General features: G+C 41.3%; 1 protein-coding gene across 13 annotated transcripts in view; it reads right to left on the bottom strand.

Annotated features, from left to right (window-relative positions):
* Positions 1-484: 484 nt before the first annotated feature.
* Positions 485-16,723, bottom strand: part of CEP350 (centrosomal protein 350) — a 93,782-nt gene continuing 77,543 nt past the window's right edge. For all 13 annotated transcript variants that reach the window (XM_081947367.1, XM_081947374.1, XM_081947368.1 and 10 more), the window contains 4 exons: positions 13,450-13,851; positions 13,090-13,236; positions 11,974-12,096; positions 485-10,540 (listed from right to left, as the gene is read on the bottom strand). In XM_081947367.1, the coding sequence (XP_081803493.1) occupies positions 10,379-10,540; positions 11,974-12,096; positions 13,090-13,236; positions 13,450-13,851 (834 nt within the window). In that variant the 3' untranslated portion in view covers positions 485-10,378. The remainder of the gene's footprint in view (positions 10,541-11,973; positions 12,097-13,089; positions 13,237-13,449; positions 13,852-16,723) is intronic.

Below are 16,723 nucleotides of genomic sequence, written 5' to 3'. Positions count from 1 at the left end.
CTTCAGGGAACTTTTCTCATTTTATATACTGCCTGCTGCTTCTTATAATAAACAAGTTTGTTTTAGCAAAAAAATGGTATTTATTAATTTAAGCCATGATTAGTTAAGAAAACTCAGAATATTGATTCAGAATATCACTTGTGAGGCCCGGTTTCTAGCATGACATGGCCCCGGGGTTGGGGACCTTTGGCTTAGTGCTATTCCGTTTCTTTTCTAGGCTTAAAGAACCTCAAGTGGCAACCGAGAAGAAATAATCCTTGCTAATATTAGTAAACACATTTTTTGCATGTAGGAGAATCCATTATTGAAAGCTAAAATCAAATATTTTCATGTTGGAATGCCCAGAGGCGTTTGTTTGATTTTAGAAATGTAATACTGGATTAATTAGACACTGACTTGATCAAGTAAACAATCTGTGTAATTAAAGCACCGTTGAATATTTTTGAAGGGAATTGAGACATAGATTTACCCAGAACAAACAGCGTATGAACAAATGTACTTTATTTTAACAACTGATAAACTATTTGGATAATTTATAAATCACTTTATTTACAGACTTTATTCTCTTAAAGTACATCTCAAAATAACAAAGGTATTTACATTGGTATAAAGAGACTATACTGCTTCATTTTACATTTCAAAATTACATGAACCTTAACACCCTGTATTCTACCAAGCCGTACTACACAAAGAAGTGAGTACATTGGCTGAAATTGGCCTGGAAACCTATGAATAAGTTACTTACATAAACACATAGGCAGGAACAGTATCTGCACAGCACAGTATGCAAGGAAGAATAGTTTCTCCAAGACAACTCTGCAAATGTACAGCAAAGGCTCTCCCAAAACGTTTATTTACTGCAATGTGTTATAATGTATAGTTTTTTTTACTCTTTATCCATTAGATTTTAAATTAATTCAGATGAGTTTTGCTTGTTTATAATGACAATGTACAATTTACAAATAATTACTTTACAACTGTCAAAACTGTTTTTGCTGCTGGAACATAAGTCAATCAATTCTGATTAAATAACAAACTTACTTGAAAAAAAAGGCTTTACTGTGCAGTGACTTCAAAGGTCTCTGAATGCTGTGCTATGGTATTTCTTTAGTGAATACACACTTTTATTCAAGTATTGCAAAAAATGCTAAGGCCACGGGTTTTTTTTTTGAAGATCATCCATTTGTCCTCCTCCCCCTTGCCAAACAGGCCATAAAACCTTGCTGTTAAATTTTCTGAAATACTGGAGCACTGAAAAGGTGACAGGTTACAATCCATGGAACAACTGTCCTATTCAAGCCTCCCTTTGAAGTAAATGGTGATTATACAACAGCACATAAAATAGTCTTTTTGGTGATGGTTTTGCATTTAAATCGAACTTTAATAGAACTTTTTTAGGATTTTATCTTAAATCTATAGGTCAGGAATAGATCCACAAAGATTGTTGCTCTTTATATTTGCATACATTTGGAAGTATGCAATCTTCCTCAAAAATTCATTTTAATGTTTAATGAATTAAAATTCATTTTAATACAGAATAAAGAACACTAACAGTCTTTATTTTCACACACACACACACACACACACACACACACTATTGTCAGTATTTTTCCCTAAAGTAAATTCTGATGCCTGGGCATAATTTAATTTAATATATTCGGGATATATCTCTAAGACAATTAGTGATTCTTTGTCATAATTAAACTCCTCTATGCTGCTTAAATCCATTTTGAACTCTGATGGAAAAAGGGCAACTTTCTAAAGGATTCACTGGGCACTGTGTTAAAATTCACTTTCACATTTAGTTTACACAATGATCATGCCTGTATTTGCATGCAAATTTTTAAAAAAGGAAAATGACACTCAGGTATGTGAATTCATGAATTTGTGGGTGACAACAGCATGTATTACATGTTTATACACACATAGGATTTCTCAAAGTGAGCTAGAGGTATTATAGTGAATCGCCAAGAATGTTTTAGGTGTGTTTTTCCAGAGTAGCTACATGGCCCTCCAATCTCACTTGCAGGAATAATTAAGCGCTGTAGAAAACTATAATAAGTAGGTTGTTTCTGCGAGATAGTGCAAAACCTGAATCTGGTAGCCATAATCACTGAAATCAACAAGTCTCCAGCCCTTTTCTATGATCGAGAACCTCAGTATAACCCCTCCCTAGCAGGGGAAAAAAACATAGAGGCATCGTTATTTGGGGTCATCTGGATGGAGGCAGCAGAAAGGGGATTTGGGGAAAAACACATCCTTAATATGTCAGTGCAATCAGCAAAAGAATGTTGCCCAGAACAGCTATTTAAGGCAAGTAGCTATGCACTCTTTCCTCCTAACTCAGATTCTCATTTTGCAGACACCCTCTTCACCCAGTCTACTCAATTGCAAGATGTGACTGGGTAATTACACTTGAGCGAAAAGGAAATTTCCTTCTCAAGAATCCCAGTGTCAATAGCCCTTAAAGACCTAGGCCATACCAGCCAGATACCATACTAGAAATTATGCAGCTTTGGTAACATGCAGTTCAGCTGTTAGGTCAATTTAGCTCAAACTTAGTTGGATGCGTGATATCAGTTTCCCCCTTGATCTGTTGGTCCCTATAGGATCAACAGCACTCAAATATGAGCCCAAACGAAGAAGTTGGAGTTAAAGATCAGGAGAGCTCCCGTTCCTCAGCTCCAGACACGCTGACGTCACCACAGGAAGATCAATATAGCTATCAGTTTAAGTTGGTGACTTCCCCAATCCTCTTTGCTTGGATATTCCCTTGATTCTCATAATTTAGCTATGTAGGTAGGGCAATAGACATGGATGACCCCAAAATGACAAAACCTAAAACGGTTAGAAAATGGCCTTATTTATTTCAAAACAGAGAGAAAAACAGTAAATTCGCTTAAGTATTAAATATGCATTAAAAACATTCTGAGGTTCAGTATGAAAAGTACTTAACTCATAGCAGCTTGCTCCACCAGATTTGTTTAAAGTTGGCATTTATATGCTAGTAAAGTCTATGTGCTAGTCATTGTTTTTTGTTCCTCTAGCCCATTTAGGTATAATTAATCATCCCAAGTTTACAAATGTGATTCTGTCAATTTACCTATAAGCATTTCTGATTGTATGCCAACAACTTTTAAAAAATATATTTTCTGGTTAAAAGGAGCTAACTTGGTTGTGTGTTACTGTGCAAACAGCAAACAAGTAAAAAAAAAAGTTTCAAAAGAGATCCACAAGAGAGTAGTGGCAGACATATACTGACCGGAAGACCAAGAAACTAAAGATGAAAGGAAAAACGGCATAAATAGGCATACAGTGTCTTTGGAATCCTCCTCCTATGCTTTGGAACACTGTCTCTGCTGGGATAGATTAACAGATTTTGAATCCACTCTGATTCAATGTTTCCTCAAGTAATCCAGATTTCAAATTAAGGCATTGGTAGTCAAGCCTAGATTGAGCGTTGGTTAACTTACCTGATACGCCCCTTCTCAGGTCGGTGGAGACATCATCCAGACATGGGTTATTCCAGCCAGTGTCCAATAGGACTGGGTCTACCAAATTGATAAGTCACGCCCTCCATGCTAGCTCCTCCCAGCTTAGACGAAGGAAGAATAAAGGTAGACTGCTGTGTCACATCTCAGATAAAATGTGTGATCTCTCCTTGTCAATGGAAAAAATAAAGATTAGTCCGAACAACACTCACAGGGTGGGGCTGGATGATGTTTCCACCGTCCCAAGAAGGGGTGTATCAGATAAGTAACCAATGCCCTTTCTCCCAGTAGGTGGAGACATCATCCAGACATGGGACATGCCAAAGTCTATTCTGTCCCATGGGGGGGCTCAGAGTGATGGCTTAGGATTCTTGGTGGGCCACCACCCGCTGCAATACTCGCCGTTCGAAGGCCGCATCTGCTGAAGTATATCTGTTGAGCCTGTAGTGGCGAATGAACGGGGATGACGTGGTCCACGTGGCCACCCTGCAGATCTCCTCCAATGGGGCCTGGGAAGACCAGGCAGCTAAGGTGGCAGCGCTGCGTGTGGAGTGTGCCGTGATTTGGTGTGGAACCGGAAGAGACAGAGCTAGGTATGCTCTGGAAATTGCTGAGCGAACCCAATGTCCAATGTCTGTAGAAGAAGCCTTGGATCCCTTCTTACCTCCAGGTTGGAATCGGACAAAGAGAGCCTCCGAACGTCAGAATTCCGCAGTTCGTTTGATGTATACTCGTAAAGCCTGATGCACATCAAGGCAGTGCCACTTACGTTCCAGCTGATGTGATGGCAGGGAGCACCAATTCTTGTGCTCTATGTCAGGGAGTCAGGGAGCACCAATTCTTGTGCTCTATGAAACACCGAATTTACCTTAGGTATAAAAGTCGGGTCCAGGCGGAGAACAACTCTGTCCGGGTGGAAGATGCATATGTCCTATCTGGTTGACAGTGCTGCTAGTTCGGAAACCCACCTGGCCATAGTGACTGCGACAAGAAAAACAACCTTTAACGTGAGATGGTATAAAGAGGCTGACAGCAGAGGCTTAAAGGGAGACCCTGTCAAGGCGTCCAAGACTTTGGTAATGTCCCAGGAAATAAATTTATGCACAGTAGGGGGCTTGAGATTGGTAGCGCCTCAGAGAAACTGGCGAATGAGGGGCTGGTGTGAGAGCGGCTTAGATACAGCAATGGCCAAAACTGAGAACAAAGCCACCACCTGCCGATGGAGCGTGTTTGGGGATAGTCCCAGCTGAAGAAACTGAAGAACGTTAGGGATGGAGGCCTGCAAAGAGGCAATACGTTGTAGCTGACACCATGAAGAGAATTGTGTCCAAGTAAATGCGATTAATGGCCAAAAGCCTGGAAGCCTGGATTACCTCAACCGAGAGATTGGCCACTGTTAAGGCCTCCCGCTCAATCTCCAAGCAGTGAGACAAAGCCAGGTGAGGTGGGGTGTTGGAAGGACCTTTGTCTTAGCAGGGAACTGATTTGAGGAAGTTGCCACTGAGGGACCACCGATAGGTTGAGCAAGTCAGCGAACCAAGGCCTGCGGGGCCAGTGGGGATCTAGAAGGATCAGCTCCGCCTCCTCCATTAGCATCTTTTGAATTACATGTTGAATCAGCGTAATCGGAGGGAACGCATATAGAAGCCCCTGGAGCCATCTGCACCTTAGCGCATTGGTGCCCTCCGTGCCCGGGGTTGTGTAACATGTGAAATACCTGGGGAGTTGATGGTTGTCCTGCATTGCAAACAGGTCCAAGATTGGTAGGCCATACCTGTCCGTGACTTGCCTGAATATTCTGTGATGGAGACTCCACTCCGCCGGGTCTATCTGCATGCGGCTGAGACTGTCTGCCTGAAGGTTGTGTATGCCTGATATATGCTCTGAGTGAAGAGACAGGAGATATTCCTCCGCCCATGCCACTAGCTGGAATGATAAAGTCATTAGAGTCTTTGAACGCGTTCTCCCCTGCCTGTTTATATGCGCCTTGGCGGTGGTATTGTCTGTGAGGACAAGTACATGTGCATTGGTGACTATGTACCTGAAATGGAGTAGTGCAAGATACACTCCCCGCAGTTCCAACCAGTTTATACTGTTCTTTAGGTCGGAGCGGGACCAGAGACCCTGAGCCACATGGTCTTGTATGTGAGCACCCCAGCCCAGGAGACTTGCATCAGTGGTGAGGACGATTCGCTGGGGTTCCCTGAAGAGAATGCCCTGAGACAGAGCCGGGGAGGGCCATCACTATATAGGGACCTGCTTACCTCCGGAGTGAGACGTACCTGGACTGTCAAGCAGCTGCTGTTGGACCTCTGATAGGGAAGCAGGAACCACTGCAGATGACGGCTGTGGAAGCGAGCCCATGGCACAATGTGGAAGCTTGACACCATCTTCCCTAGAAGCTGCGACAATTGGAGGAACGGAACTGTGTGCTGCTGCCCGGTGGCTGAGACTAATTTGCGTATGCTGACTCTTCATTCCGGAGAAAGGAAGACCCTCCCTAGGCTTGTGTCTATCACCGCCCCCAGATGGATGAGGCGAGTGGCAGGAGTCAGATGACCCTTTTTGGTATTTACCAAGAACCCGTGATCTTGGAGGGTCTGGAGAGTGGTCTGAATGTCCCTGTTTGCCTGGTCTGTTGATCTGGAGAGCAACAATATGTCATCTAGGTAGCAGAGAATGTGAATTGGTAGAGAGCGAAGATGAGCCGCGATCACTGCGAGGACCTTTGTGAAGGTCCTCGGGGTCGATGACAGGCTGAACGGGAGCGCCCGAAACTGGAAATGATTCCCAGCGTAGGAGAATCGTAGAAACTGCCTGTGCTCAGCCAGAATGAGGATGTGGAGGTATGCCTCCGTGAGATCCACCGAGGAGAGGAGGTCATTTGGGCGAACACTCTCCAAGATGGACTGCAGGGAGTGCATTTTGAACCTCCGGTATACTATAAATTTGTTTAGAAATTTGAGGTCAATAATTGCTCTCCAACCCTCCCCCCACCAGCCCCCCTCCGAAGACTTCAGAACTATAAAGAGACAGGAGTAAAAAACCCGTCCCAGTTGGTTGGGAGGCACCTCTTCAATGGCCTGAATCTGGAGAAGATGCCGAATGGCCTTTTCCACCAACCTTCTTTTGATGGTGTCTTTGGAAACCGGACACATGACGAAGTACTGCGGGGGAGTGGAGAGGAACTCCAGAGCCAAGCCCAATCTTGTGCGGCGAATCCATGCATTATTGATGATGACATCCCAACGGTCGGCAAAGGCCGACAGGCATGCCCAAGGAGTCACTTCTGCTTCCGGAAGGGACGATTGGAATTTCCTCTGTAGGGATTCCTGGAGGAGAAGCGTTGGTTGTTCTTTCCTGACCTGTCATAAGAAGAGGGTCCCTGTCTGGGGGGTGCCTGATGTTGCAGACGGGAGTAACTGAAACCCCTGTCCGAGCCCCGAAAGGGCTGCCTGCGAAAAAAGGAAGAGGATTTATTATTAGATTTGCAAGTAGCCGAAAGCAGAATTTTCCTTTTATCTTTGGACTCAATCAGAAGAGGTCAAGAGAAGGCCCAAAGAGACGCTCAGCAAAAAAGGAAGAGGCGAGCCTCCATTTTGCTCTGGCATCCGCCTGTCATTGCTTCAACCACAAGAGACGATGGGTGGACACAGAAGAGGCAATGGGAGCTGCATCTAAAGAGGCATCCGCCGAATACTCCATTGCAGCTTTACGCTTATTAATGTCCTGGTGTGATCTAATATCAGAAGGTGGAAGCCTGTCCTGAAGCTGTTTAAGCCAACGTAGAGCAGCCCTGTTGAAGAAGGAGGCAGAAGCCGCCCTCACTGCCCATGCTGAGGCCTGATGACCCTTGACCAGAGTTTGCTCAAACCTTTTGTCCTCCAGTCGGAGGGCATCCTCTGGAGCCGCTGTAGCAGCGTTTGGAGAAGAGATAGCAACCACGGGGTGGGTGGGTCTATGGACGGCACCTCCAATACCTTTGAGAACTCAGAACCAATATTATACAACTGCTTGTCCAGGAAAGATGGGAGAGGCCCAGCCCCTGGGGACACCCACTGATTCTGGACTACCTCCAGAAAGAGCTTTGGGGATGCAACATCCTTTTCAACTGTAGGCCCGGAAAAGAGAGTGTCAGTAGTATCAGCTTTATCCTGTTCCATACTGTGGGCTTGGAGGCAGGGATGCCGGATACCTTCTTTGCCTTGAAAAGAAGAGAGCGAAATAAGACAGGTTTAAACAGTCCCACCAATGAGGAAGGGGCAGGAGTGAGGTCCTCATCATCTGAGAGGTCAGAGTCTCTTGAAACCTGCTCATCAACCTCTAAGACAGAAGCCTGGGAAAGAGAGTCAACAGGAGGCCCCTCTGCGAGGGAGGAATGTCCCTTCTGCTTCCTGGAAGATTTGGAAGCCTTTGAAGTAGAGACCACAGAAGCACGATTTTGCAGGCTAGCAGCAGTGCCCCTTTCTATGGCTGTTGAGATAATATCAGCCATATCAGAAGGGTAACAGGGCAGTCCCCTGGGGCTAGGTGAAACAACCTCCAGCTCGGGAGTTAGACTCCTCTCATCCTCCGAGCCATCTTCCACTGGGAAGTCAACCCCATCCTCAGGCTGAAGTGGGGAGGCAGGTGTCAAAATTTCCTTATGTGTGTCAGTGGAAAGATCCTCAGGGGGATTTTGTGGCCTGGAGGAAGGGACCAAGGGAGGCTGGGGAGAAACCTCACAATGACGAGATCTGGTCTTGGCCTTGCGAGAGACTGAGGAAGGAACCCCACCCTGGTCCTTACTAGGGGCCGGCTCCTGAGATAGGCTGGACCTAGAAACCTTGGCAGGCCTGGAAGCATCCTCCCCCACCGAAGAACCCCTCTTCTTTGAGCCGGACTCCTTGGGATTCGTAGGTGGTATAGTGGAAGGGGGAGAGTCCCGAAGGGACGCAGGGGCACCCACATCTGAGGCATTGGCTGCCATGGTACTCATGACCTCGTTGTGGTGACTCAAAATGGCCGCCGGACTTGCTGAGTGTCCAAGATGGTCGCCTGGAATCTTCATGTCCTTTGAGGGACAAGAAATGCGAACTGGCAATGTTGGCTAGTTCGCGCTGACCTCCTAGTCGGTTTAAGGCTGCTACAGCATTGGCGAGCTGAATCCCGACAGCAAAAGCCAGAGATCAAAGGCAGCAATATTGGCGGCTCAGGACAGCGATTCTGGAGTGTCTGAGGCTGTGCGAGTTGTTGTTGGTGCCAGGAGGCTACTGGAAAATGTGAAGCGGCAATCTTATGATCAAACAGAGCCTTAAGACAGTGAGCAGTGCAGGAGGCAGGAAGAAGACCGCCAGGTGATGCGTGGTGAGAAAAGCGGCAAATGCGGTTGGAGGGATATACCCGTCAGCCCAATTCTCCTCAGAGTAGCCGTAGAGACTAGGTAACTAGCCCCGATCTCAACTCCCCCCCACCAAGCTCCAATCAACAATTTTAGAAAATTTAGGAATTTGGAATAGCAATATGTCAAATAAGAATGAATTTAAGAAAAATTGTACAATTAATAGCAAAAACCTATTGGAGAGATCATTAGACACAGCCAGTCCAAGGAACGGACTGAGTCTAAGCCGGGAGGAGCTAGCACAGAGGGCATGACTTATCAATTTGATAGACCCAATCCTATTGGATACTGGCTGGAATAACCCATGTCTGGATGATGTCTCCACTTACTGGGAGAATATTTTGTGTTCCTTGGAGAAAACTTTGGGGGTGGGGGAGGAGGAATGGAGGCAGTATGAACCACACTGGGTTTAATAGTGGCCCACTCTAACAGTCATGAAAATCTTGGCAAAAGGGCTTTTGACATCCTATTTCCCTTCCCAAGTACATTAGTTTGATGTAACATGTGCCTCTTCACAATCCACTTCTACCCCACGATGGGAAAAAAACCATGCATTTAGATATTTGTAGACTCTTGTTTCTGACGATTTCTTGCACATAATACGAGACCTCATTTTTATGAGACAGATGCATTCCTAATGTACAGATATTCTGACGTTTTAAATCCTGTAACAGTGCATTCATAGAGCACTGAGCAATTATTTTTTAGGAGTTTAAAATAAGTTATAACAAATGTCACAAGCATAAACAAAATCAAGTCCAGAGTCAAGCACTGAGTATCACTCTCTTTGGTACATACACTCCTAACCCTAGCTAGTTCAAGTAATGGTTTCACCAGTATAATACAGTAAGGTGGTAAGCAAGGGAGGAATCAAAGGGATCAATGGCCCACATTATGTAAGCATTTTTTCCTATCTCTCACATATTAAAATCCTGAGAGAATCCTGAGTACCATTTACTTAGGAGCAGCTGGTGGTTCACTGAGGAAAAAACAAATATAGTGGAAAAGTAGAAAAAGTATCCCAGATTAACCGTTTAAGAAATGGAAATAAAAATTTAGTTGAAAAAAAGGAGCGTGACTCCTCAGATCCGCATGCATTAATTCAATGACAGAAAATCCACAATGAGACAAAAAGATTAAAATTACATAAGAATGAGGAACAGATACTTGGTTGGACTGACATACACTTTTAAGTCAGAAAACAGAGTTATAAATTACACATAAAACAAAGTTGAACTGAACAAAGTTAAAATGAAGAACATTTACTATTAACTTGAGTTTCCATCGTTGGGTTCTTGGTGCTCCATCCCAACCATTTTCAGACTGCCAATATCGAAAGAAGAAATGCCAAGTATTATTGTACATACTGAATTGGCAAAAACATTTTGGGGGCAGGGGAGCCTTTTTGGAACAAATCAAATGTAGGAGATCCAAAGGCAGCATAGGAAGAGGAGACGATGTAGCACTTCTCAGCCAAACAAATTTTGGAAAAAAAAATGGTTTGATGTTAGGCATACAACAATTTCCGTTTTTCAGCGATCTGATTGAGAACATCAATAGTGTCTCTAATTAAGGCCTCAAAAATCCCATCTGCTAGCTGCATCTTCACATACAGCTCATCTTCATCATAGTTCACCCACTGAGCCTCTTCTTCATATAATTCTTGAACCTTAGAATTGGAAAGGGGAGGGAGAAAAGTCACCACTATTAATATACTACTCTGTAAACACATATAATAAAAATTATTATTGTAAATCCATCTAACCATCATTTTATAAAAGCTACAGATTTTCAACGACTCACAGGAAAGAAAATGAATAATAATTCTCAGATACATTAGAATTAAAACAAAAATTTTAAATAGGACAATATCACTATTTATGAAATCATTAAGTCAACATTAACTTTCAATCAATCAATCAGAATCACTTATCAATGACTCTAGCCAATGACTCTAGCCAATACACCAGGCTTTGGTGTGACTCATCTTCCTCTGAAATTACTTGTGTTACTTCTGAAGTGTTAGTAACTTTAAGCCTGTTCATGCTTTGCAAACAGTGCCAGCATTATTAAATAGTTCCATATCCATTAAGGTTATGGCAGACATTATTTTCTCACTCCTCTCCTTCCTCTCAGCTCATTTCTTTTTCTTTCATATATTTATTTTGCAATTTGATTTTCATTCTCAATGTACATTTATAATGGTCACTCATTTTTGTTTACTCTACATTTCCTGAACAGCTATACCTTCTTAACCTTATATCTTGCTTTATCATATGTATTTAAATACCCAATTCTTAAGAAATTAAACATTCCTTTGCTTTTTTGATTTAATCAACTTATTTTCACTTTAGAAAGTGGTTAGAAGCACACTTTGCCATTGATATTTTTACAATAGACCAATACTACCCGTTGCCTTTTTACCAGCAATTACAAATCTTGAACCTCTCCATCAATTTCCCCATCTGTAATAAACATTTCCCAACAAGCATGCCTTCATCTCTTTGCTCTATTTCTTTTCACCATTCATGAATAATCTGCAACCATTCACTTGATTTTTGTGTTAAAAACAACAATCGCATTTCTTGTTGTATCTGCTGAAAATCAATTTGGGTTCTCAACCAACAACAAGTCACCATTTCCCCCAGAAGTATACATATAATTAGGTTATCAAACAACGTGCCTCTTATGTCACAAGCATATTTCTGTACCTATAAATACATTAAACAATCAAACAGCCTACTATACAGTCAGTTGGTTCTGCTTGAAGTAGCCTATATACCGTACACTTGTAAATAATAATAATAATCCTTATTCTGCTTAAAAATCTAAATTTGGAAATGCCTAATTTTAGTTGACATTTACCCATACTTTATATGGATGAGTACACACAAGGAAAAATGTGGTTGTTCAAAAGCACAGAAAAGGACACATTTCATTTGCCTGTCTACAATCCTTCTGCTTAGAAGGGCTGAAAGCAAATCTGGGAAAGAACAAGCTAATATGTAAACAACATTAGATCTAATCCATGCTTTCAAACCATGCAGATTGATAGGTATTTATGCCTGACTACAATGCATAATTCAAAAACCAATTACTAACCAATATTTGATCCACTCTATCCCTTTTTTTCCGTCCAAATTTCATCATTTTTTGCCAGTCTGTTTTATTATTTGATTCCTTTCTCAAATTTAAGAGCTTTAAAACCTCAGCTGTTATAAAGACCTTGGGTAAAGGAGAAATAAAAAAATAATGAATGCTACTAAATACATTTTCTCTAGTTGCAATGTTCAATTCTACAAGCAGCTTTCAGGGAGAAGATTTCTAGTGAGGTTGTAGGCATGGCGTATATGTAACAGAAAACACATTGAACTGCTAGGTAATTACAACTATAGTAAAGCAACTTGATGGGTAATTCTAGAAATATCCATGACACTCATTATGAATTATGACACTGATTCAACTGTTGTATATTCCAGTATATAGATAAATGCAGCATCAGGCATTCCTTGGAACTATCCCCATCTCTTGACTTATTAATTCAGATATAGGTATTATTAGTTGCTGTATTGGAAGGGTTTTATATACTGGTTATCATTCATGTATTTTTTGAAAAAAAAATTGCATGTTAGATGTAAGCTATCTTGGATGGATTTGTAACTGGAACAGTTAAACATTAACAATTAAAGCCTTTATTGTTTTAGTTTTAAGAAATAGAAGCATCAATCCATATCCTGTTTCAAATTAATATTTAAGTGAAATCAACAATACAGTAAGAAACTATAGTGGAAAAATGAGAGATAGTATCATGTACACTCATCTTGGAATATGACTGATGGTGTACGAAAATTATTTTTTTCCAAATAAAAAATAATTTATTTTTCAAATAAAAGCGCATGATAAAACTCCACCAAACTTCACATTCTTCCTCAAGTTCTAGGTCAGTGGTTCTCAGCATAGACTGTGGGCTCCTGGGAGTGCCCAAGACCCTTTCAGAAAGTCAATGAAGACAAATAAAGCTTTTAAAACTTCTCTGTTTTAAACCTTAATAAATATTCATAAATATAACCCATGTAAACCAAAGCTCTTTGGGGCCCTCAATCATTTTTAAGAATGTAACGTGGTCCTGAGACCAAAACATCTGAGAACCACTATCTAGGCGAACTGCACTTTATTTCTATAAATATAATTAAAGTTCAAGCTATTAATCATTCCTACTTTTATTTCTTCAAGATCACGTGGATTTTTAACTCGTCGAAAGTATCTAGAAGTTATCCTCTTGGGTTTCATCCATGGCGGCCGATTCAAATTTGGATCTTCTGCAAAGATTTCTTCAAAAATCTCTCTTGTTAAATCAAACACAACCTTGATAAAAATAAAAGAAACACTGTATTACCATTGTATATCATAATACTGCATTATTTTTCAAAGAACCAAACAAAACTATTAATGAAAGTATTTATGCTGAATTCTGGCTATGCAGCAAGTGGAATATATATTTTTAACAGATTGGGGGCTCCTTTGGTACATTTTCTCTATTTTTATACATTTCACAATAATCTGAGATAACTGCCATACCTGTTTATAGATTTGTTTACTAATGGTTTCAATGTCATCATCTTCGGAGGATTCATTCATGTCTCTGCGGCTGCTGAGGGCTCGAAGATCTTGCCCCAAATTTTTGCATTTCCATAGTTTTTCAGCTGCTGCATGCACCAACGCCTCCACTTCTTCTGCAACATATAGTGCAGCCAAAGGTTCTTCACATGGCTTTTGCGACACTCTTGGCAGTTCTACCTTAGGTAATTTTCCTGATTCTTCAGCTTGGTTTTCAGGGAGCTGATGTGAACTCAAACCAAAATTCTCATCAAACCAATCTTGGTCATCTCCTAGCACATTTAGAAACTCCCTACTAAGTTCCAGCTCTGCCAGTCTCTTGGCAAGTTCTTCCTGTCCACTGGCACCAAATACAGGGCTTTCCTAAATAATAAAAAATTGATTATTACGTAGAACCTTAATTATTTCTTGCACTATGCTCCTGATTTTGATAAATATTATCCATCAATGCTTTAAGATTTAATGATATATAGTCATATTTTCAGTTGTTACTTTTTTTGTTCTTAGGGTACAAGAAAATGGGATATAGAGAAAATGTAATGGCTTTTACTAGGAAACCCATGCCTTTTCTAGGTGACCATAGAGCAAGTTACATGTGAAAGCCCCAGTTAAATGGAAATGATACAACAGCATTAACTCATGGATTGAGAAACAATATTCAAGAATATAATTCTATACCCAGAAAAATACTTGACATGGAAAAATGTATTGAGTAGGATTACAACGATCCATATTAAATTCCTTATTATCCTACTTCATTGTATTCTTTGAGGATATAACTAGATAGAAATATAGGTACACTGATTTTTGCATCTTCAAGAAAAGCAGGATATAAACACGAATAAATAAATGCAGTTCTTGTTCATCTAGTTTTTAGTTTCATGGATTAAAAAAAAGCAATGTGAGTTCAGTTGTTAGGATCCCAAATTTAAAAAAGTAAACCAAACGTTCTAAATCCAAAGGTTAGACCAAACCTACTATAAAATATCCAATGAAATCTTTTTATTTCTTTTTGTTAAAGACTCTCCTCTTTGCCTTTTAATAAATCACTTCTGAAACACTAGAGTTCTAAAAGCAGTTCATGACATGTATAATTTGTTGTTGAAAACAGCAAGTTCAATTTATTGTCATCAACTTATTTTCCAAAAAAAATATATAACTGCCCAAAGAAAATGGAGTTGATATTTCGTAAACTAAGATGCTTTGTTATCTCCTATAATGTCTATTGATACTGATATTGATACCCCAGAGAGGAAATACTTGCAATATTGGGGTCCTTGTAGACTCATGCCTACTGTTCCATGCCTACTAGGCAGGTGAAGCCCCTACTCAAAGGGCTTTTGATCAGATTCTGTAGTAGTTTTTGGTCACACTACAAAAATACGTTGAGATTTTGGAAAAAGTACAAAGAAGAGCAACTAAGATGATTAAATGTCTGGAGACAAAAACATATGAAGAACGGCTGCAGGAATTGGATATGGGCAGTCTAGAGAAAAGAAGGACAAGGGGTCCTTCATCAATGATTTGGATGAGGGAATAAATGGGGAACCCATCAAATTTGCAGATGACACCAAGCTGGCAGGAATAGCCAACACTCCAGAAGATAGGCTTAAGATACAGAAGGATCTTGACAAACTTGAACATTGGGCACTATCTAATAAAATGAAATTTAATGGTGAAAAGAGTAAGCTTCTACATTTAGGCAAGAATATATATATATCTGTATATCTTTTATCCTCCTCTTATTTATGTATCTATCTATTTAATAATTTTAATTGTCTAAATTTTATAGTTATTTATGATGTGTTTCTGATATGGACTGTACACCGCCCCGAGTCCCTTTCGGGAGAGGGGGCGGTCTATAAGCGCTAAGAAATAAATAAATAAATAAATAAATAATAAGAAAAACAGAATGCACAGGTACAGTATAGATGGTACCTTGCTCAGTAGTAGTAACTGTGAAAGGGATCTTGGAGTCCTAGGGGACAACCATTTAAATATGAGCCAGCAGTGTGCTGCAGCTGCCAAAAAAGCCAACACAGTTCTAGGCTGCATCAACAGAGGGATAGAATCAAGATCACGTGAAGTGCTAATACCACTTTATAATGCCTTGATAAGGCCACACTTGGAATACTGCAATCAGTTCTGGTCGCCACGATGTGGAAAGATGTGGAGACTCTAGAAAGAGTGCAGAGAAGAGCAACAAAGATGATTAGGGGACTGGAGACTAAAACATATGAAGAACAGTTGCAGGAACTGGGTATGTTTAGTTTAAGAGAAAGAAGGACTAGGGGAGACATGATAGCTGTGTTCCAAAATCTCAGGGGTTGCCACAAAGAAGAGGCAGTCAAACTATTCTCCAAGGCACCTGAGGGTAGAACAAGAAGCAATGGGTGGAAACTAATCAAGGAGAGAAGCAACTTAGAACTGAGGAGAAATTTCCTGACAGTTAGAACAATTAATCAATGGAACAGCTTGCCTCCAGAAGTTGTGAATGCCCCAACACTGGAAGTCTTTAAGAAGATGTTGGATAGCCGTCTGTCTGAAACGGTCTAGGGTTTCCTGCCTAGGCAGGGGGTTGGACTAGAAGACCTCCAAGGTCCCTTCAAACTCTACTATTGTATTATTGTATTGTGACAAGATAGCAGTTTACCACTATTTGAGGGGCTGCCACACAGAAAAGAGGTCAACTTATTTTCCAAAGCACCAGAAGGCAAAAAAATAATAATGGATAGAAACTAATCAAGGAGAGAAGCAACCTGGAATTAAGTATAAACTTCCTAACAGTGAGGACAACTAACCACTGGAACACTTGCCTTCAGACGTTGTAGGGGCTTCATCACTGGAGGTTTTTAAGAAAAGACTGGACAACCACCTATCTGAAATGGTATAGAGCAGTGGTCAGCAAGCTGCGGCTCGCGAGCCACATGCGGCTCTTTGCACACTTTAATGCGGCTCTTCTGTGTGCCGGGCGCCCGCTCCCCTCCCTCCTCTTGGGCACTTCAAAACAAGCGCCCTTTCCCTTTTTTCTTTTCAACCCACAATGATTAGGGAGGATCCTGAAGTCGGGCGGGGACGAGAAGCGAGGAGGCAGAAAAAGAAACGGAGGCTAAGGAGCTTCCCCACCCGCCCCCTCCCAGCAAAAATCTAACCGGGGAGCCGGGCGGGCAGTAGCAAATTAGCCGATCACGCCGCGTGATCGGTTAATTTGCTACTGCCCACGCGGCGTGATCGG

The sequence above is a fragment of the Natrix helvetica genome (assembly GCF_964273705.1).
Source record: "Natrix helvetica genome assembly, chromosome: 3".
Classification (NCBI taxonomy): domain Eukaryota; kingdom Metazoa; phylum Chordata; class Lepidosauria; order Squamata; family Natricidae; genus Natrix; species Natrix helvetica.
This window is presented reverse-complemented; position numbering and strand designations above follow the sequence as displayed.